At 50.4% G+C, this 21,252-nt stretch overlaps 1 protein-coding gene across 6 annotated transcripts; it reads right to left on the reverse strand.

The window, feature by feature from the left end:
- Positions 1-1,018: 1,018 nt before the first annotated feature.
- Positions 1,019-13,791, reverse strand: LOC134560522 (UAP56-interacting factor-like). 6 transcript variants are annotated; one of them, XM_063416615.1, is made up of 9 exons: positions 13,335-13,585; positions 10,647-10,769; positions 6,631-6,767; positions 5,281-5,405; positions 4,378-4,459; positions 3,890-3,948; positions 3,733-3,807; positions 2,989-3,100; positions 1,019-2,232 (listed from the first exon to the last, which is right to left on the reverse strand). In XM_063416615.1, the coding sequence occupies exons 1-9, from the start codon at positions 13,414-13,416 to the stop codon at positions 2,137-2,139; spliced, it is 891 nt and encodes a 296-aa protein (XP_063272685.1). In that variant the 5' UTR covers positions 13,417-13,585; the 3' UTR covers positions 1,019-2,136. The 6 variants fall into 6 exon arrangements, with proteins under 6 accessions (XP_063272685.1, XP_063272684.1, XP_063272683.1 ...); XM_063416614.1 differs by having other exon boundaries at positions 4,378-4,462; positions 13,335-13,580; XM_063416613.1 differs by lacking the exon at positions 1,019-2,232 and having other exon boundaries at positions 2,239-3,100; positions 3,890-3,945; positions 13,335-13,791.
- Positions 13,792-21,252: the final 7,461 nt, after the last annotated feature.

The following is a 21,252-nucleotide window of genomic DNA, read 5'->3' on the forward strand; positions in this document are numbered from 1 at the left end:
GGAGCACAGAAACACCCGGGGGCAGCAGAAACACCCGCGGGCAGCAGAAACACCCGGGGAGCACAGAAACACCCGGGGAGCACAGAAACACCCGCGGGCAGCAGAAACACCCCGGGGGACAGCAGAAACACCCGCGGGCAGCAGAAACACCCCGGGACAGCAGAGCCGGGGGCGCAGAGCCGCGCCAGGGACGCGCTGCACTCTTGGCACCGCCCCTCGGCCGCGCCAGCCAATCCGCGGCGGCGGCGGCACCGAGGGGCGGGGCTTACCGAGGGGAGGGGCGGGGCTTCGGGGGGCGTGGGGCTGTGCACCCGAGGGCTCGCGTGCCGCTAGGGGGCGCTGTCTGGCCAGAGGGAATCGGGATCGCGATCGTGATAGGGATCGGGATCGGGATCGGAATCCGGGAGCGGGATCGCGATCGGGATCAGGACCGGGATCGGGATCGGGATCGCAGCGGGGACATCCCGGGAGCGGGGACAGCCCGGGAGGGACGGCGCGGCTGCGGGAGGCTGCGGAGCCGAAGGAACACGGGGAAGATGGGCTGGGCAGCCCCAGCAGCGCTGGAGCATTTGGGGATCACCCTGGCTTGGCACACACGCTGCCCTTCCAGCAAAGAGCTCTGTGTGCAACATGCAGCTGTGGGGAAAGGCTCCCATTGTCACCTGCAAATGCTGTGGCTGTCTGCTTCCTCTGGCCTTGGCTGTGGCTGCCTGTGGGGCTGTGGCTTTCAAGCTTGAAGACAAATATGTGCATCTTGCAGATGAATATCTGCTTCTCCTCTTGCCCTAAAAGCCAATCATTCCCTGGATTCACAACCAGAGATCACAGCAAATTTCACAACATACCTACTGAAAACCTCATCCTGCTTTGGAGCCAGCTTTTAAAGCAGTAAAGTGCCTGCAGATGGGCACCAACAGGGACAAGTTTCCCCCAAAGCACCAGCCCAGGCAGTGTCACACTGAGAAGCTGAATTTGCACCGAAGAGCTGTTGAAGGAAAGGAAATAACCACAGGTGACATTCGACAAGTTAAGTTTTTTATTCAGTGCACTGGACTCATACATCACTGCTTCATCAACTAACAACATTTCACACATTCCTATAAAACCAATGCCAAGTCCAGTCTCTTGTTGAAGATGCTAGGTGTAAAATGTAAAGCAGTCTATCAAAATATTTCCTGTTATAAGTATACCTCAGAGCCCAGTAACAGGCTGTGTCCAGCATGTTCAGTGCTGGGTTCCAGCAGTGGATGGAGAATGCAGCAGTTACTCAGGGCTGATGCAGGGCTTCATTAACAAATGTCTAACCCCAGCTCATTAACACCTCAGCCAGTGTTTATCAGAGTGCTGCTGCTGGTTTGATTGTGCTGCTGCTTTGAGCATGGGTGGAGCTGCAACTACAAAAACCCTAACGCAGAACAACTCAGCACTGGAAAATGTGATCTGGGCTGGGGCAGCCTGTCCGTGCTCCATGCTGAGGACAGTGACTCCAGCATGGCACGTCCCACCCTGTCCCCGCAGCAGCACTCAGAACAGCACAGCAATGCACAGAGAAATGCAACGTGCTCAGGCCTGACTGTCAGGGCAAAGCAACAGGTTTTCAGGTTTTCAGGTTTTCAGGGTGGAGGGGTCTGACACTGCAAACCTCTGGGCAGGGATGCCTGCAAGCACAAGTTGGGCACTTAGGTGGATGCTGGGGATTGAGGGCAGCTGGAGCATCTCAGCTTCCCTCTGTCTCCCATGTGGGCAGGCACAGCATCCTCAAACCCTGTCCCACCCACGGGACAATGCAGGGAAGGCTCTGTGGTGCACCCTCCCACTCTCAGCTGTCCCCCTGGTCAGCACAGGGTGCCCTGGCAGGGGACAGGGCTGCTGCCAGCCCTACAGCTTCCCAGCAGAGCTCTCCCAGCAAATCCATCTCTGCTCATCCCCCTCCACCACCCTGCCCGTGTCCTGTGCTCTGGCCCAAACTCTCACCCTGCCTCATCCCTGCCCTCAATCACTCATTCACTCCGTGTGGAAGGAAGGAGACAGCACATTGCCAAATCAGCTATCTCAAAGGGAATCTAGCGACTTTTATTGAGCCCCAGTCACGGAGCCTGGACTGTCACAGGCAGTGGCTGTGACGAGCACGCAGTCCTAAGGCATGGTGACCATCCGTCCGGCGCTCCTGGCCGCTGCAAAGCGCCTCTTATTCCTCAGACCAGAGAACCTCTCATCCAGCGTCAGGCTGGTCTGCAGGGGAAAGCGAGAGCGAGTCAGTCCCTTGTCCTGTGGCAAAGCACAGCCAAACTCGTAGCGGGGTATTGATTAGAGCCCATCAGTCAGGCCGGTGTTTCACAGCTGGTTAGTCAATTAAACCACTCAGCACACGGGGACAGGGAGCTCGACAGACTGTGTGCGGCTGGAAAACCTCCAAGCAGCTCCCAGCCCCGAGACACAGGGCGTCCTCGGCAAGAACAGGAGCAAGCAGATGGCGTTTGAGCACAAGGCATGAGGTAAAACCAAACCGTCCAGACAAGAAACGCCGGCAGTGAAGAAGGTGGAGCAGGATTTCTCAGCTGCCCCAGGGCTCTTGGACCATACTTCAGTGTAAAATGTGACACCAAGAAGGGCACCAAAGCAGAGAGCGAGCAAAGCCCAGAAGTGCCACGTGTCTCTGAGGAATGGGAAGCACTGACAGTGAAACAGTCCCCTCTGGCCAGGACTGCTCATCAGCAGGACCTCCCCGCTCCAAGCAAGCACACGGACAGGCCAAGACAGGCCATCAGAGTGGGGAACACTGGGCTGAGTCTGTAGTTGCTGAACAGTCTTCTCAAGTGCCTTCAGTTTTGTGAGCAACCTGGCCAACACAGCTACGGGACTTTCCTCCCAGGCTGTGTTAGATAAACCCAGCTGGCAGCCCCAGAACCCCGAGAGTGACGTTAGCAGCTCAGTGGCAGGGCTGCTGCAGGGAGCCAGGTGCCTCCTGTCCCGTCGACAATCCTCTACCTGGTTGGCCATGGCGCGGAAGTTGAATCTCAGCAGCACCCCCTTGGGCTGGGGCTTGGCCATCCTCGCCGGGGGTCTCTGGCTTTGCAGGAATGGGCGCTTGGATCCAGACCTGGGGAAAGCACGGAGCTGCAGTCACTCAGGAGGCTACAGCAGCTCACTCCCCATCCTCTGTGTGAAAAACACACCACGCTCTCCACCCGTCCCATGGTGTGACTGACCCCTGTCCTGCAAGGCAGCCAGGAGAGCAGCCGTGCAGGCACGGTTCCAGCACTGGGGACTGTCACATCCAGGCTATTGAGGGGTTCTCTCTGCACCCAGAGCGTGCACAGTGCCCTCACCCACCCTTCTGTCTGCCCCCAGCTGGGTGTCTGCAGCTGCCCCTTTCCAGCCTCTCAGCTCCTGTCACACATGAGGTGTCCCTTTGGGGCACACTGTTTCTCCCAACACCCCACAACCAGCACAACCAGCCTGCCACCACAATGGTGCTTCCATTTCTCGTCACTCTGCATTACAAACAAGGGCATGGTAATTACAGATTACCATGTAATTACAGGTAAATACAGGAGATTTTTATCTCCTTCTGATATGCTGGGAGAGGAAGCAGACATCATTTGCTAACCATTTTGGATCTGAACCCCATTCACTGCACACTCTTTACTGAAGTGAAGCTGCAATAATGCTAAAGGGATTTGCAATGGCTTTGTAGGGCTCCCACCCTAACAAATCACCTCATTTACTTACGAGCTGGTCTGGCCCGCCTGGGGATTTAACACAGAAACCGTCAGAATTGCTCCAGGGGTGGGTTTCACTTGCCACCTGCGAGAAGGGAGATTTATCCGTGAGCTTCAAGCGTGAAAAAGCACCTCATATTTGCATTGTGCCTTTGTTCACCAATTACCTTCTCATCCTTGGCCGTTTCCCTTCTCCTCGTTTCCCTTCTCCTCGAGAATCCATCTGCTGTAAAATATATTTAAAAACAATTACTTTAAAGAATTAGCTCTCAGAAACAGTGATTTCTTTTCCAGGATTTTGTTTGGTGTATCTGAAGAGCTCCTTCCTTGTGAGTTGTCGAGAAATGTGCTAATCTGGGGTTTCCCACTGGCACAGTGATGTGTATGGGGTGGCTTTACCTTGCCCTGTTTGTGCTGCTCTATAAACTGCAAAGTTTATTCTTATCACCCTCCCAGGATTTCCTTCCAAGCTGCCAGAACACCAATCTGCATCAAAAACTGCCTGCAAATTCCTACCAATACGTGCAGCATTCTGGTCATCCACCTCTCTCCACCAGTTACTTCTGGAAGTAAAGCTACAACTGGGCAAAGGCTGGAAAAACGTGAAGGTTTGTCACTAGCAGCAGAGTGCAGAGGAAATGTCTCAAATACTGACCCCTCTCTGGAAGGGGGCTTTGGAGAACCACTGTGGCACCTGCTTCTGCTGGAACGCTGGTCCCCTGTCCCGCAGGAAAGGCCTGCTGGGAAAGGAGAGAGAGAAAGAGGTGAGGATGAGACCAGGTCTCTCTAATGTGTAATGCCAAAATACCTAACCCAAGCTGGTCTTAAAAAGCAGTGTAAGAAGCAAATGGGACTGTGTGTTACTGAGCTCACCCCAACAGGTTTTTCTGCCAGCAAAGGATTTCAGAGGAACTTGATTTTCTGCTTAAATGAGGCAACAGCTTGTGTGTTCTCAGCTTTGCTCATTAAAAGCAAAAAAAAAAAAACATGGGAGGAAAATCATAGAAAAAATCAGGTCAGAAAGGACCTCTCAATGTTATTCAGTCCCTGTTCTGCTCAGAGCAGAGGAAGGATTGTGAGGAGCTTCCTTTTGAGCTCAGAGAACATCATGATCTCGAGACAGGCACCGAGACAGTGCCCAGCACCTGGCACACTGCCTTCCTGACAGCTCCTGGGGCACAGCCTGCTCCTGCAGCCCCTCACTGGGACACACTCCCTGTCTCTGCCCATCCCTTCTGCCTGGAATCTGTATTTCCTGCCTGTATGAAAATAAATGCTATTTCACCCTTCAAAAGTGCTTCCCAAAGCAACAAAGTTTAATAAAAATACAGAAGTTACATTTTTGTGCTTCCTGAAATAAACTGACAGATTAATATTGGCATTATTAACTATGAGCATGAGGCTGTTTTTTTCTTTTCCTAACATACCCAGAGGTATTTTTCTGCTGCTGCACAAGCACATGGCTGTAACCACACCCAGCTGGCACATACTGAGAGCTGAACCCCATGAGCTGCACAGGTGAAAACCACAGCAAACCAAAATAACCTGGAGATTTTACCTTCTCCTGGGGCCGGGGGTGCTGGCACCATCTGCTCTGAATCTCCTGGGGCCTGGGGATGGTTGTGGCTGTCCCTCCTGCTGCCCATTGCTGCTTTTGGCAAAACCATTCCACTTCTTGTTGCCCTGAAAGAGCAGTGAGAGCTCGGCAGTTGTCCCCTGCAGCACAATCTTGGTAGAACAGAGGACAAGGGACAGCACACAAGGTCCTGCTCTCTGCTGACACTGCTGTCAGCAGTCAGTCAGGGCATCCTGGCCATGCAACTGTAAGTGCCAGGGAGAATGTTTCATTCCAATGCTGCAGAAGAACAACAAAAAATATCAATCCGTGCAGAGCAGATCTTATTTATGGCCCTGTTCAGTTTTCCTTTGGTCATCAGCTCCTTGTCTGGACGGGTGCATTGCCTGGAGCACACCACGATGCACGAAACACCAGGAGTGCCTGGCAGTGTCTGTCCTGCAGCTCCAACACAAACTGCCCCAGGCTCCAGCCTGCTCATTTCTGTGGGACAGCTACCACCATTGTTAGTGGCTGCTAACTGAGGGGCATTTCCATGTTCTTCCCCCTTCCCCCCTTCTTTATTCCTGCTAAGTGGAAGCTACTGTAGAATTCTGCCTCCTAGCAACTGCTTATTACTTTCTGTAAATACCAGCCACACTCAAGATCTGAGTCATCCTGGTCTTTCTTTTCAGGAATAACCTCACTCCTTACACATGCATGCCCAGTTTAGGGCTTTCTTAGTTATACCCCTACAAAACATTCACTGAATGTGCCACCCTGTTCAAGACTTGCATTTTTTTATAAAAAGCTTACTGAACATTTGTGACCTCCTAACTGAGTGGATTTTCATCAGTGCAGGAAAACCCAGCTGCCCCTCACAATCTGTCACAATACTGGGAATCAGTGTCTCTGGTGGAAAGTCAGAGCCACCTCACAAGTCACCAAGTCTGTCCTTTGACTTCACAGGAACTTGGAAAATGCTCTAGGTGGACAAAAAACAACAAAGAATCTTAACACATCTCCTCTAAATGACAATAATAAGATGAGACGCCATGGAATTAATTTTATGGAAATATTTTTAAACCTTTTAGGACCAATTTTAAAAAATCATTTTTTCCAAACCCATGGGAACTGGTCAATAAAATTATGCTAAGTCGGAAGCTTTATAAAACCAACTGGAAAATTGCTATTCCATATGCATGTATGTCTGTACTCACCTATGCATACAAATGCTGTGCACAGGCATTAAAAGGTGGTGGGGTTTATGTAGATTGGGGTGATCCAGGATGATAAAATGGAGCAGATTTCTGCAGGACAGTTGGGAAAAGCCAGCCCTTCCTCATTCCCTACCTCCTGAGCCGACGCCTGGCGGTTCAAAGGGCTCACTCCATCAAATGCACCAGCCGCTCTTCTCTTGAGGCCAGGATTCCTGAACTGTCTCCGATTGACCTGCGGCTGTCCAAACCCTCTTCTGAAACGGTTAGGTCCTAAAAACAAAGCCCTCTTACTTTAGCATCCTTCAAAATCTGATATACGACTACAGTTTTGTAAATAAATCACAAGGTTAACTTCATGTGATACAGGAGTATCTGCACAAATAAGTGGTGCAAAAGTCTCACTCATTCATATTAAATAATTAATTCTGATGTCTGTCTAGCATTCTCATTGCATATAGGACTGCCATACACATTATTTGATGTGAAAGGATACAGAAGAGAAAAGCCTTTCACAATTCTGATTCCTCATACAGGCAGGAACACCCACATCAGGAGACCTGCCAATCTGTTGTCAGAGCTCACACTGCTATGAATTAACTATGAAACAGAAAAAGCCTTAAATACAGATATACATGTGACTTGAGTATCCCAAAGCCAACCCCACAGCAGCCTGAAATAGCTCTGAGGGCCCACATCATAGTATAATTTTTATTTCTATATATATATACTTTTTTCTTTCTTTTAGCTTGACACACCATTACTTTCCATATCAAAGGGGACACCTCCTGCTGCTCCTCCATGATACACACACACACGCTGTTCGCCTTGCATTTAAGCTTTTCCCCTAAGTCTGCTGATGATTTTGAAGAATGCTGAAGTGTTGAGGGAGAAGAGAGGCCTGTCAGACTGAGGCACAGTGCTTCCAAACCTAATTACTCCACGTAATAAAATTCTGCAGTCGTAATGAGACAGCAAGTTTCTGAGTGACTGTGTGAGCTGACACAGGCACAACAACAACAATTCTGAACTCACAGGTGGAATCCAAGAGGGAACTTACTGCTGTTACCTCATAAAGCAGCAGAACCCTGACACAACACCTAAGCAGAGCCACTTGGAAACAGTCACCAGCACCTTTAGGCTTGGCCCAGTGCTGGAGAATCACCAGGCTGCCCTTCACACCAGTTTATCACGGGTTTAGCCTGTGCTCTGATCTCTGTACCGAGGCAGGGAGCTCAAGCATGTTCAGAAGGGTGTCCCCAAGTCCACCAAACTCCTCCATTATCTATAACCAGATGTTCTAGTGCACACAGAGGGTAAACAGCAGCAGTGTTCTCCTTCACTGCTACTTCAGACTTTGCTGTCCCCAGCTGCAAGTTCAGTGTTCCCTGGAGCACACAGCCCCTGTGCTCTGAGCCCGCTCCCCCCAAGGGCTGCTGCCAGTGAGATGTGCCCACACCTTGGGGGTGTAAAAATCTGCACGGCACAGGGCAGTGAGAGCACACTCAAACCTGCATCTCACAGCAGAGCCTCACTGACACAGCCCACAGAGCCCTGAGGTGCCTGTATCATCATGGACTGCTGCATGACAGCCTTTTATCCTGCCCTGGAGCACCTGGAAATGAAGTGTTCTGGGGCAGCAGGGGCAGTGCTGTGAGGAGCCACCACTGCCACAATGAATGAAGGCTCCAGGCTGCAACACCAGCCTGCACCAGCCTGAGCTGCCTACACTGGAACATGCCTGAAGATGCTTTGAGCTGCTCTGCCTCTAAAACAAAAGGGCACCAGGACAGGCCCTTGGGAAGCAGATCCCAAAGACCAGGCTGGGGTGCTCTGTGCCCTTTGGGAAGCAGATCCCAAAGACCACATTGGGGTGCTCTGTGCCCCTTGGAAGCAAATACCAAAGACCAGGCTGGGATGCTCTGTGACCCTTGGAAGCAGATCCCAAAGACCACATTGGGGTGCTCTGTGCCCCTTGGAAGCAGATCCCAAAGACCACGTTGGGGTGCTCTGTGTCCCTTGGAAGCAGATCCCCAAGACCACATTGGGATGCTCCGTGCCCCATGGCCAGAGGTGCTGGTTGGGGATGTTCACAAAAACACAACACAGTTCACAAGCTCTGGGGCCAGTTGTTACTCCCTTTGCAGACAATGCCCTCTCATTGCAGAAATGCAGGCGTGTAAATGTTCCTCTCGCGACAAACATTCAATTTTGGCAAACTGTTTCTTTTTGACCAGATGTGCACTTGCAGTAGCCAATATCTCTTTGATTTTTCCTCCTGTTTCTAATCCCCCAGTCTGTTTTTGCCCTGTTTTCTCTTCAACCCCCTGGGCCTGTCCCTATCTCTTGCCTGTTTGCTGGGCTGCTCTCCTGCTGGCCACCCAGCCTTGCTGCACAGCTCTCCTACACCTGCAGAGGACAAGAGCCTGAGCCCAGCTGCCTTTCCTGGATACTCCATCAGGGGAATGGATGGACTGCTGCAGAAGGCAGCCCTGACTAGAAAATGGTGCCCCTGTCAGTCTGTTCCTATTAGAGAGCCTGTGCTCAGCAGTGCACTCAGGCACAGCTCACCCCACACAAATAACACATGACAGAGCCATCAGCCTCCAAGGGGACCCCATCACACCAGCTGGGGACCACGGCCTCGCTCTGTCATCTGTGTCCTGCAGTGTGACACATGGGAGGCTTCATGTCTGCTAAAGGTCTGGCAGATATTTAATAATGTAAAAAGATTTCAATAAAACCCCACAGCATCTCAGCAGCTGGGGAAGAACCCCCACAACCCACCACAACACACATCCCATGTCTGTGTGCTCAGAGCCTGGTTCTGAGCACACCTGGGATGGCCAAAAGGCACCTCTGCTCAGCCAGTCCAGTCTGGGCACAAGTCCCCATGTGTGACAGACTCTTCTTTCCAAGGAGATTTGAAATTCAAATTTCTCGTCATTAAAAATCATTCTTTCCCCCACTAGGGAGAAGGTTTAAGCCATATTCCAAGAGGGATTAACAGCACTTTGCTTGCTGGTTTAATCAGCATAATACCCTTCCCCCTCCTCTGTCATTACAGTGCTGGGCTCCTCAGATCATCATTTTGATAATGGTTATCACATCTCAGCCCAGAAGGAACTGCATTTCAGCAGGGACTGAAATGAACTGAGCCCCTGATGAATTATGGGCTGAATTCCCAGTCATGCTGAGCTGCCCCAAATTGCTGCTGACAATCAGCACCACACAGCATGGCAGGTCTCTGCACTTGGCAGGGCTGAATTCAGACGCACTGAAAACCTACGAAATACTAAAACTAGCAGAAATAATTCCATAAATTAACATAAAAGTTCTCCCGTCTAAGGAACAGGAAAAAATATTTTATTGGATTTGCCTCTGGATGCAGTAATTGCTTGAGTGCAAGAGAATATAAAGAAAAATCAATTTGCTAAGGGCATTTATCATCCCTGTGTTTTGAACTGGAACTGTGTGGTGGACACCAAGAACACAAAGGTGGGAGGCAGAGCAGAGACAGGCAGGATTGCTCCCACTGATCCCACTGTCCTGATGTGTGATTGGCACTCCAATGCAAGACTGCAAAGATATTTCTGCAAAATATCACTTGAATTTAAAGTGATAAATCCATTACTTAGCAGTAATTAAAAAAAATAAGTTTATAGAGATGGCATTTCATGCAGCAGGTTTGTAAGTAAAAATCAATGGAACAAAACAAAGGTGTGATCACTCAGTATCATTAAAAACCTCACCACAAAAATAGCATGCTTGGCAAAAGTGACAATTTAGCTTCAATAACTGAGCTATCAAATACAGTAACTGAAGGGGTAATTTGGATAATTTAAGTCTGCTCTGGGAAAACGAGGATTAGGAAGAGGCATAATTAAAATACGCAAAGCCAAGGGGAATAGAGAATAGATATTAAGTCACTTTAAATTAGTAATTCATGAGAGAGTGGAAGGGAGAGAAATGGATGAATTATGCTCTGAAAGGGCCCTGATATTCCATTGTTACAGGGAGAAAAGCTAATCAGGGCCTGAGCGCATCTTATACGCACACAGGAATTAGATGGAAGGATTTAAGAGCTGGATTTTGCTAAAAAAATGCATTTTCCAGCCTGGGAGGCCTCTGCTGTCTCAAGTGCCCCTCTACCTTGCAAATTCCTCTGCTTCCAGGCACGGAAAGCTGAACTCCTGTTCTTGACCTGCTGCCTTCTGCTGCTGCCCGCGGCGCTGGCGTCTGTCTGCTCCTTCCTCTGGCGCTTTATGATGTCATCTGCAACGAAATGAGGAGAAATCCACAGAAACTGCGCTTTCCACCAAACACCGATTCCCTCTTTGGGTGCCTGGAACTGTCTGTGGTAAACACAGAGCTTGCTGTTCTGTGAGCCACGCTGGACACACAATGAGAGCTTAAGCTTAGCTTAGAAAGTATAGGATCAATGTCCTGGGCTCCTGCGGGCTGGAGATTAGAGTGCAGCAGATGATTTACAAACGTGCCACCACCCAGCACGTCCCCACCACGGGCAGCACAGAGATTTCAGACCCTGTCCACTGAGGGATCTGATCCTGCAGGATTCCCACAAGCCCAGGGGAAGGTGTTTTTGCAGGGGCACCAGGAGCTCAGCTGGGCAGAGATTTTTTTTGAGAAGGTGGCTGTAGGAAATGTGGCCCAAGGGGGAAGGATGTGACAGGTGCTGAGCTATTTGGATCATGCACAAAGCACTGTCAGATGCAGAGCTCTATCGAGAAACAGCTCAGACCCCTCCATTCCCAATCAGCTGGTCTGCAATCAACGGGATCTTCTTAATTCAAGCTGTTCTGATGAAGAGGAATGGCAAAGGGATGTCTCTGTGTTAATTCATATTTTCCAACGTTTTCTTCTTTTAACCTCAAATCTTCCAGAAAATACTTTGCAAATAATAAAGGCACATCTATGAAGCTGCAGGCAGAATGTTTTAACTTGAACAGATTAGCAAGAAATGAAGTGTCCAAAACAAGGAAAGTCCCAGGCAGTGGCTACTCCGGCTCCTTAATCTATCACTGGAGTCAGAGGACAAAAGCACCATCAGCTTCCAGGGGGTGCTTATCCTGAATTATCATACCTCCAGCAGTGGTTCCTTGTCATTTCCTATCAAGAAACTCCTATGTCCAAATGAATACAAAGCCCAAAGAAAAGAAAGGAGAGCAGATGTAAGAACAGGCTGCTTTTGTGATTTCTCTTTCAAGTCTGCCACGAAAAGAATAGGCTGGGAGATGCTGGGCCATGTTCTTGGGATGGATTTGCTAATGGTCTCAGCTAAAAGTGCCTTTGGGACATTTGTGATTTGGGGCACAGGATGCTTTGAAGCGTTTTGAAAGCATCCCTGCATGCTCTGCAAGGAGGTGACCACACTCATCCAAGGGTGGGCTGTCCACAGCATGAGGAAATGAGAGGGGCTGAATGCTCAGGTGCCTGATCCGTCACCTTTCAGTGTCTTTTCTGGTTGGGTATGAGTTGTTACCCTGCCTTTTGTGCCCATAAATACGATGGAGTTAATAGAGCAATGTAGTGGACTACTACACAAGGCTGCGAGGGGATCCTGAGAGGTCATCTCAGGTACATCAACGCCCTCCAGGCAGAATTAGATCTACCAGGGCAGCTTTAAAGCAACTCCTGCAGGTTTTTTTGTGACTGCTAACTCATGTAAGGCAAAAACGTATCTGAAAGCACAGACAAAACACCTGATGGAAAAAGGTCTTCACCAGGGGCCTCTTTTTTTTCCAATTCTCTCTTCTACCCTGAGTAAGGCATATTCTGGATGGGATATGGAGTTGGACCACAGGAGGTCTGACTGAGAAAAGCACTAGGGAGAGCAAAAGCAAAGGGAGCATCACACATCAGCAAAGAGAAAAAGGGTGTGCAACCCTATGGGAGAAAAATAGATCACAAACAAGGGATTCATTGTTGCTATAGCTCCTCATAAAGACATTAAAATAAGGGTGCATAAGCCAAGGGATCAGTTTGAGTTTGCAGTGGAAAATGTTCACTGTTCCTGACAAATGGCTCTTTGCTGGGAAGAAATGACACAAGGTTTCAGTTAGGAAGCTGACCCAACAACAAAATGTGCCGATGGACTTTCCTTTCACGATAATCCACCGAGATCTCTCGTCCATGCGTCAGAATGCAGTGCTGAGGGGTTCACGGCAGGGCGGCTGTGGGTTGTTTATGCACAGCCCACATTCCCCGTGCCAAAGGAATGGGAGCAGCGGAGCAAGCCGCTATAAATAGCAGCACGGGCTGGCCGTGGCTCCCCCTGCCATGGCAGCGCTCTGCCTGAGCCCCCGGCCCTTCTCCCGTGGGCTGCGGGCCGCTGCCAGCCCCGCGCCGAGCCGGGCCCCGCACACACCTCCTGTGCCGGTGCTGGGAGCTGCCACCGCACAGGGACACGGCACAGGGACACGGCACAGGGACACGGCACAGGGACACGGCACAATGTGTCTCACTTCTAACAACAGGGCCACCGCACAGGGACACCGTACAAAGCCACCCGCACAGAGCCACTGCACAGGGACACCCGCACAGAGCCACTGCACAGGGACACCCGCACAGAGCCACTGCACAGGGACACCCGCACAGAGCCACCGCACAGGGACACCCGCACAGAGCCACTGCACAGGGACACCCACACAGAGCCATCGCACAGGGACACCCGCACAGAGCCACTGCACAGGGACACCCGCACACGGACACCGCAGGGCCCGGCCCGGCCCGGCCGCACTCAGCCCCGCGGCTCCCCCGCCCGCCCGGAGCCCCCGCGGGCCCGGCCCGGCCCCGCCGCCCGGAGCGCCCCGCACCTACCCAGGGACAGGTCGATCTCCTCGGCCCCCGGCTGCGGCCCCGCCGCGGGGCCCGGCGCGGGCTGCGGCCCCGCCGCCTCCATGGGCCCGAGCGCTGTGCGCTCACTGCGCCTGCCCGGAATGTGCCGGCCCCGCACGGCCCCCGCCCGCCCCGGCTGTCCCGGCCCCTGTGCCCGGCTCTGCCTGCCCCTGTGCCCGGCTCTGCCTGCCTCTGTGCCCGGCTGTCCCGGCCTCTGTGCCCGGCTGCCTCTGTGCCCAGCTCTGCCTGTCTCTGTGCCCGGCTCTGCCTGCCTCTATGCCCGGCTCTGCCTGCCTCTATGCCCGGCTCTGCCTACCCCTGTGCCCAGTTCTGCCTCTATGCCCAGCTCTCCCGGCCCCTGCCCGGCTGTCCCGGCCCCTGTGCCCCGCTCCCTTTGACGCCCTGCGCGGCCCCTGCACCGCCCGCAGCCGCGCTGCTCCCCCGCCTGCGCCCAGCCCTGCCCTGGCTCCCTGCCCTCGCACCCTCCCCGATCCTTTCCACCAGCACCTCCCCTCTGTCTCTCTCTGCCTTAAGCACCGTCCCGCAGCCTCTGGGCTGACACTCTTCCTTTTCTCCCCCCGAATCTGCGTCCTCCGGGGTTTATGCCAGCAGCAGATGTATCTTCACAACTCGGCAGGCAATTCTGAGCCCTGCGAACGACGGGATGACCTTGCTGCGTTCTGAAAAACAGAAAAACAAGGCAACGCTACAAACAGAGATATTCGTGGCTCATATTCGTTCATGAAGTCTATTCCTCTACCTGGAGGAGGAAGCACCCATTTGGGATTGCTCTTGGGGCAGCATCTCAATCACTCACAGAACTCAGATTCTTCAGGGCATCTTTCAGTCTCTGTCACATTGGTTATGGCACCGAAGCTATTCTACAGTTGGAACACAAAATGTGAGCTAAACCATCGCCCTCTACTTTTACAGACAGGTGAAAAAATAAAAAAGGGATAGGAGAAGAATATCTTCCAAAGCATTGCCATGCATCAAGTGGGGAGCATGCTTTTCTCTGAAGTTTCCATATGATAAATGCTGTGAAATAAACTTTCTCACCACGTACGTAATAGAGGCCACATAAATAGTGAGCAATGGCTGCATGTTTTGCGTCTTCAAGACAGTTTTGTGGGTTTTTTTTCCACCTTGCACTTCAAATGGGAGACAAATTTCTACAAGCAGATCTATCAGGGCAAGAATTGCCTCCTGGTATGTGTATGGCTCTTGGAAAGATCAAGTGCTCCTGAAAGTGTAGGTTTAGGGAGTTGTTCTTTCACCAAAGAAAATAATAGAACAGTGCTGAGGGAGCAACAAACAACCTTTGCTGTATTTTGCAGTGATGCTGCAGAATGACCATGGAAGCAGACTGATGTGAGATGTGAGGAACTGAGTGTTTCTATTTGATCACGTTTAGTGAAACAAACATTTGAGACCAAAGAAGACAAAGGCAGAGTTTAGAAAATGGCAATTTTTAAAATATTCAAAGGACATTTTTTTCATGGAACTACAACACAGCTTTTGCTGCAAATTCCATTTCACCAGCTGAGAGGTTTAATTAGCTGCTTTCCTTCAAGTGCATAGCATTAAGGGCAGTGATAAAACCTTTCCAAGCTGTATTTCTTCATCTGGGAAGTATGAGCTGATATGTGCTCTTATCTCTCAACTGCCAGTCTGTGACCTCTTAACATCTTGGCAAGTGTCCCGTTTGCTCAGTATGCCTAAGCACTGCCATCATCTCAGTCCTGAGTAATTTCTCACATCAACAGCGTAGGTGACACCTGCTGGAGCTGGTGACAAGGCCTGAAGAGCCAGAGTCTCCTCTGGAGCACAATCCCCCTGCACTGGAGAGGACTGCAGGTGTCTGGCAGACAGAACTGACCCTGCATCCTGAAAAAGGAATGTCAGGAATGTGACTGTCACAACTAAAAAGCGAGATTAATAGACAAATAATGAAAAAGAAATTAAGAAGGGGGGGGGACGTTTTTATGTTATGTTTTCTTCTAGAAGTGTTTTGTTTTTGTTGACTCACTGGTACTGTGGCAACAAACCATCAAGCTGAGCCCTCAAAGAGCACTGGGGCACCTCAGGTATTCCTTCCTTCCTTCCCCTTGTTGGGCACATGTTGGACCAACTTGTTCCAAAAGAACAAGGGGCACTGGGCCTCTCAATTTATCAGGTACTCTTCTTGTCATATAATGAAATCCCAAGGAACCTAGAAGGCTTTTAGTTAAAACTAAACAAAAATAAACTCAGTGGGAGAACAGAACACATGCCAGCAGTCAAACACTTGTATTAGCTGAAATGTGTTCTTGGTCTCTAAGTAGATTTAGTGAATCTTCTGCAGGTTAAATTACTTGTCATGATTTATTGTTGTAACAAATTTAACGCCATGAGCTCAAAATGTAAATGCCATGATCTCAAAATTAACACTGCTCCCTTTGTCTTTTATTCCCAGGGATACATCATATCACAGTTATGTAATAAAAAATTGCAAAATATATGAGTGTTCACTTTCAGTGGAATGGACCCAAAAGTACATGACTCAATTGCTAAGAAATGTTTGGATTTTTTTTCTTGTAAACGAAGTCAGGGTGGCTGGAGGAATACGTGTCAAGGAAAGGCTTGGAATCTGCATGCACGTTTTTTATCTGAGGGTATGGAAGTTTTCCAGCCTCTCCCAGAATTGCTCAAAGCACAAAAAACCACTTAATTCAATGGGCCAAAACTCTGATCACTTCTGTGACACTGTATTTTGCCCACAAGGGGGATCTTTAGGCCTTTTAATTTATGAGAACCCCAGGACCACCATTCTCAGCTCTTCACGAGGAACATTGGTAGCAGTACAGCTACAAGAGCTTGCTCCAAATTTGGTGAACCATCACTAGAAAGAGCTTATGTTTTATTGTTAAATGCTGAACATGGCCCTTCAACCATATGTTACCACTTGAAAATCATCTTCTTGAGATGATGGAAGAAAACAAAACACTTCTGCAGGTTCTTTGGAGAAAATTCTAGTTACACCAACATTTCTTTCTTTTAGCCATTCCCAGAATGAACTCTAGTGATGATGATAGCTCAGTTTTTATGCAGAAGGTTGCTGTGTGTACCTCAGCCACTGTCTGCTGTAAAGTGGCTGAGGTACACACACCACTGAGCTCTGCTCAGGGAAAAAAAGATCAACCACGGATAATGACAAAATCTTTGCTTCTTACAAATTCAGCAGATGCAGCCTGCATGGAGCAGAACTGTGTTTTTTAGAGAGGGGTTGTTGGCTTTTTCTCCCCCTCTCTCTCTGTACGTGTATTCAATTTGTCATCTCAGCCTGGCACATGCAAAACCACTGCACTAACACCCATCAGCTGTACCTCCTGGACTATGCAGGGTGTCCCACAGTCATCCCATAAAAAAGGCACAGGTACAGGATGGCAGGAGCTGGAAGCTTCTGTGCACTCTGTAACCAGCCAAGAAACATTTTGGTAAATCCACAGGTACACCACTCTTGTGCTGCTTGTTGTCATGTAGAAGCAGTTTCAGTTTATGCTGCTTTTAGGGATCTCTCAATGTTAAAGTAAACCTTCACTGAATGGGCTATATTTGTAATCTCTCCAAGAAGCAAGCAAGGCAAGTATGCTACTGCACAGCAAACAAGTTATTTGGAATAGAATAAAAGGACAAATCCTGTTTGAAACCATGCCAAAATGATCAGCAAAGGACAAAGGCCTCTGCAGCACCACAAGAAGGTGTTTCCAGTGGATGTAGCTGGAATAGGGGGAGATTGAAACAATGTCATTAAGGAGATGCTCCCCTCCCCACTGCCTTCAGAAGTGTTTCCTCCTGCTCAATGAAGCATTGCTAGCTGTGCAATGAATCAGATGCTCCCAATGGGAAAGGTATTGGGAATAGTCTCATTAATGGATCTGCCCTCTTATTGTGGTCTGTACAAAAAGACCACAGAACAGATATTGCTTGCCAAGGCAGCTAGACAGAATTCTGCTTGCTTCTTTTCTATTCAAGCATCAGATGCTGGAGTATTTTGAGCTATTTCTAGCTCTTTTAAATGGTGTTTCAGATAAATCACTGCCCTTTAGCAGAGATAGAGTGGCATTTGCCTTTTGATCTAAGAAGGAATATATGTATAATTTGCCTGCTTCACTTTCAAAATGGGCCAGATGGTGCCACTTTAGTATGGATCTTGAATCCAGGTATTTGGAGATTATTTTAACTGCCTGTGGGAAGCTGTGCACACCTGCAGGTCTCGAAGAAGAAAAGCAATATCCATGACACACAGAGCATGTGCTGATAAGCAAAGTAAACACAAAGGATTTGAAGAGGCATCAAGGAGATGGCACCAGGATCATGGGGGTGTTGAGGGAACAGCAACAGTGTTACCTCAGTGTCTCACCCATGGAGAAGTACTGAGTGTACTTACAAAGAAGCACAGCAAGAGCAGTAGGAAAGCTCTCATTTAATTGCTTAAAGCAAAAGGAAGTCTCAAAAGGATGCAAAAAAGGTCAGTGCTGATATTTCAGGAGCATTAAGTTTCTCTAAGCAAATGGCAATCTGGACTGACAAAGCCCTGCTCTGTGTTCACCTCCAGTACTGAATTCAGGAACCCTTCAGGCGTGTCCCTGCTGTTGACCATCCCAGAGCCTGGCAGAGGCCTGGCAGCCCTGTGGAGGTGTTGAGGGATCATCACTCTGCACAATGCCCGGGGCAGCACCTGGGCTTTGTCACTGTGCTCTGTGTCCTGACCACAGGCCTGGCCTGCCCTGGACACAGCCTGCAGCACACGCTGCAGTGCCAGAGGTAACTGCACTGTCCCTGCTGTCACAATCAATTCCACACCATTACAGATAATGCCTCTGGCTGTCTGCAGGAGCTCTGGGGAGCTCTGGCTCTGTGAGCGATGATGCTGAGCAGGACTGAGAGGAGCAACAGCAGCAGCGCAGGCAGAGCAGCAGGACGGGCACGCAGCTCTCACTGCCTTGTTCTGAGTGTGGCTTGGGGCAGCTGTGCCAAGGGCTGCTCACTGCACGAGCTGTGAGTAACCACATCTTGCACTCCGTGTTGAAAGTTAGAGAGATGAAAGCCTGATCTGGATCTCAGCCCTCGAGGCATTAACATGAAATTTGTTGAAGTCATATCTATGAGTTTTCATCTCATCTGGAACAGATGTGGGTAACCACAAAGACTTTCAAAGTGAAAGCCCTTCATGGAAGTGTGGGATTTTCAGAAATTTTCAAACCCCTGAAACTCAACTCTGTCTGGCATGGCTGCAATAAAATATATTTGTCTTGTGCAGTCTCATGACAACATCTGAACGTTTCCCTCTCTTCCTGTACTCAACTTTCATAATAAATGAGAAAATGCAACAATGTCTGTTTTGGAGGAGAACCTGAGGGATGGCACAGCTATGGCTTACTGCTCTTTGTGCCACCAAGGTTGCTTTGGGGAGCCTTCTGCCACTGGACTAGTGACTCTGGTTTAGCTTGTGAAATGACAAAGAAAGGAGGGCATGGGGAAAAAGAACTGTTGAAAGGCTGTGAAATCCATTATAAATATAAGTAATTAGACTTTAGCATTCCAGACATCTGTTCTGGTTCTGCAGTTACTGGAGGTGATAAATGACCCCCACAGGTAAATCTGCTCTACCACAGAACATGCAATCAGCTTTCAAGCTTTTGCCTGAGCAAGCAGCAATTTGCTCAAGACAGTTTGCAGATTGGGAATTTTCAGTGAGCTGGTAGGAAAAGCCTCAGACATTGATTCCAACCTACTGCATGGGAAACTTCAGTTCCTTTGAAGATGTGAGAGTGCGTCTGAGTAGACTGAGCAAGATTGGCTTGCTTTTTGTAGGATTACCTACAGGTACAATGAGTATTTGGTTAAAGATAAAAAGGCCCCTCATACATGAAAACTCTGGTGACAAAAAAAATGTTTTAACCCTTTGGCAATTTCTCAGGCTTATTTCATACAAAGAGAGCTTAACCTCTACAGAGCAAGAGGCTGAGTGGTGCTGCTGAGAGGGAGGACAACCAACCTGCATCTCTGAGCTGGCCCTCTGCTGAGCCACACGCTTTGGAAACTCAGAGCAACTATCTCAAACGTTTAGTAGAATTTATGTGCTGGAGCTGGTCCTGGCTCCTGCTCTGCTTCCCTCTTGGCAGCTGCAGAGCCACCGTGCCTCCTGCTCCATGTCTGCAGGCAAAATCATCCTACACACTTGGCCCGACACCAGTCTGGGTTTATTCACCATCCACCCTCTCTGGCTGGAACCTCAGCTGAGGGCAGCACTCAGCAGTGTTTACACAGGTTTACCTTGTATTTTCTTGTTGTAAATCCAGAGAACAATCTTTTTTTTTTTTTTTTTTTTTTTTTTCAGGGCAAGAGGAGAAGCAGCTCTGGCCCAGCCAGACTGATACAGATATTCATCTTCAAGCTTGAAAGCCACAGCCCGACAGGCAGCCACAGCCAAGGCCAGAGGAAGCAGCCAGCCACAGCATTTGCAGGTGACAATGGGAGCCTTTCCCCACAGCTGCATTTTGCACACAGAGCTCTTTGCTGGAAGGGCAGTGCGTGTGCCAGGCCAGGTCATCCCCAAATTCACACAGCGCTGCAGGGGGACTGAGCCCTTCCCTCCTCAGGAGCTGCTCACTGATCCAGGCTCACTGGTTGTACTGAATTTCACCCAGACATCACCCACACCCTATTTCAGGGCTGGTCCTTTTGTGATCAATAATGGCTCAGCTGTCTGTCAGTGCCGTGTTGCTGGCTGAACGCCAGTGTCTTCCATACCCCACGCAGAGGGAATTTCCCTTTAGATCCCCAAACTAGGCATGAAATATGCATGCAAAAATAAACAAAAAACCAATCCAAACCAATTCAAGAATGCAAGGATCTTCATGAGGTTCAAGGCTTAGAAGCAGATTCTGCTTATCAAACATAAGACAATTGCATTTGAAATGTGGGTCTGTGAGGCTTTGGCCTTTCCTAATCAAGCTCCAGAGCAATTGTTGGAAGATAAATATGCAGCACCTAACAAGGACTGATTACATGCTAGGGGAGGCAATTATCCATCACTATCCATCAGTATCCCAGCAGTTCTGTAGCATTTGATTCAGGTAACTGGGATTTCTGCCCTTTCCCATTCTGAGCCACGGGCATTGGTGTCTATGGGGCTTTTGTGAGTGTTCCTTCACCCCTTTGAGGGTGATCCGCTCGCTGGTCTTCCCTTTGTTCTGCCAAGGACGATTGGTGGGTGATTTCCCTGCTTCCAGCGGCGGGGTTCCGCAGTCCGTGCCCGGCTCTGCCGGTGCCGGGTTTGCGAGGCAGAGCCCACGGAGGCTCTGACGGTGCCGGCGCAGGAGAGCTCCGGGCCTGAGGAGCGGCCGATGCAGTGCGGGGCCGGGGCGGAGGGGACCGCAGGGCCGAGGGGTGCCTGAGGGCAGCGGGCAGAGCCGAACGGGGCCTGAGGGCAGCGGGCAGAGCCCAGCGGGGCCTGAGGGCATCAGGCAGAGCCGAGGGGTGCCTGAGGGCAGCGCCGCGCTCGCAGCGGCGCCGGGGCTGTCGAGCCGATATTCCCCGTGTTCCTTCGGCTCCGAAGCTTCTCGCAGCCGCGGTCTCCCTAACGGCTCCCCCTGCGCCCGCTCCCGTCCCGGCTGCGGAACGCTCCCTCCCGGGATGTCCCCGCTCCCGGGATGTCCCCGCTGCCCGCTCCCGCTCCGATCCCCTCAGCCCCGGCAGCGCCCCCGAGCGGCACGCGAGCCCTCGGCCGCACAGCCGCACGCCCCCTCGGTAAGCCCCGCCCCTCGGCCCCTCCGCCGCAGCGGATTGGTTGGCGCGGCCGAGGGGCGCCGGGAAGCCCCGCCCCGTCCCGCGGCGCCCCCTGCGGGCCCCGCGG

Source organism: Prinia subflava, chromosome 20, assembly GCF_021018805.1.
Source record: "Prinia subflava isolate CZ2003 ecotype Zambia chromosome 20, Cam_Psub_1.2, whole genome shotgun sequence".
Taxonomy (NCBI): domain Eukaryota; kingdom Metazoa; phylum Chordata; class Aves; order Passeriformes; family Cisticolidae; genus Prinia; species Prinia subflava.

Coding starts and splice junctions, on each gene's coding strand:
- LOC134560522 (XM_063416610.1), bottom strand. CDS start 13,416: ATGGAGGCGGCGGGGCCGCAGCCCGCGCCGGGCCCCGCGGCGGGGCCG. Junction 6,768..10,646: donor GAAGCAGAGGAATTTGCAAG/GTAGAGGGGCAC, acceptor CTTTGTTTTTAG/GACCTAACCGTTTCAGAAGA. Junction 5,406..6,630: donor GCCAGGCGTCGGCTCAGGAG/GTAGGGAATGAG, acceptor CTGCTCTTTCAG/GGCAACAAGAAGTGGAATGG.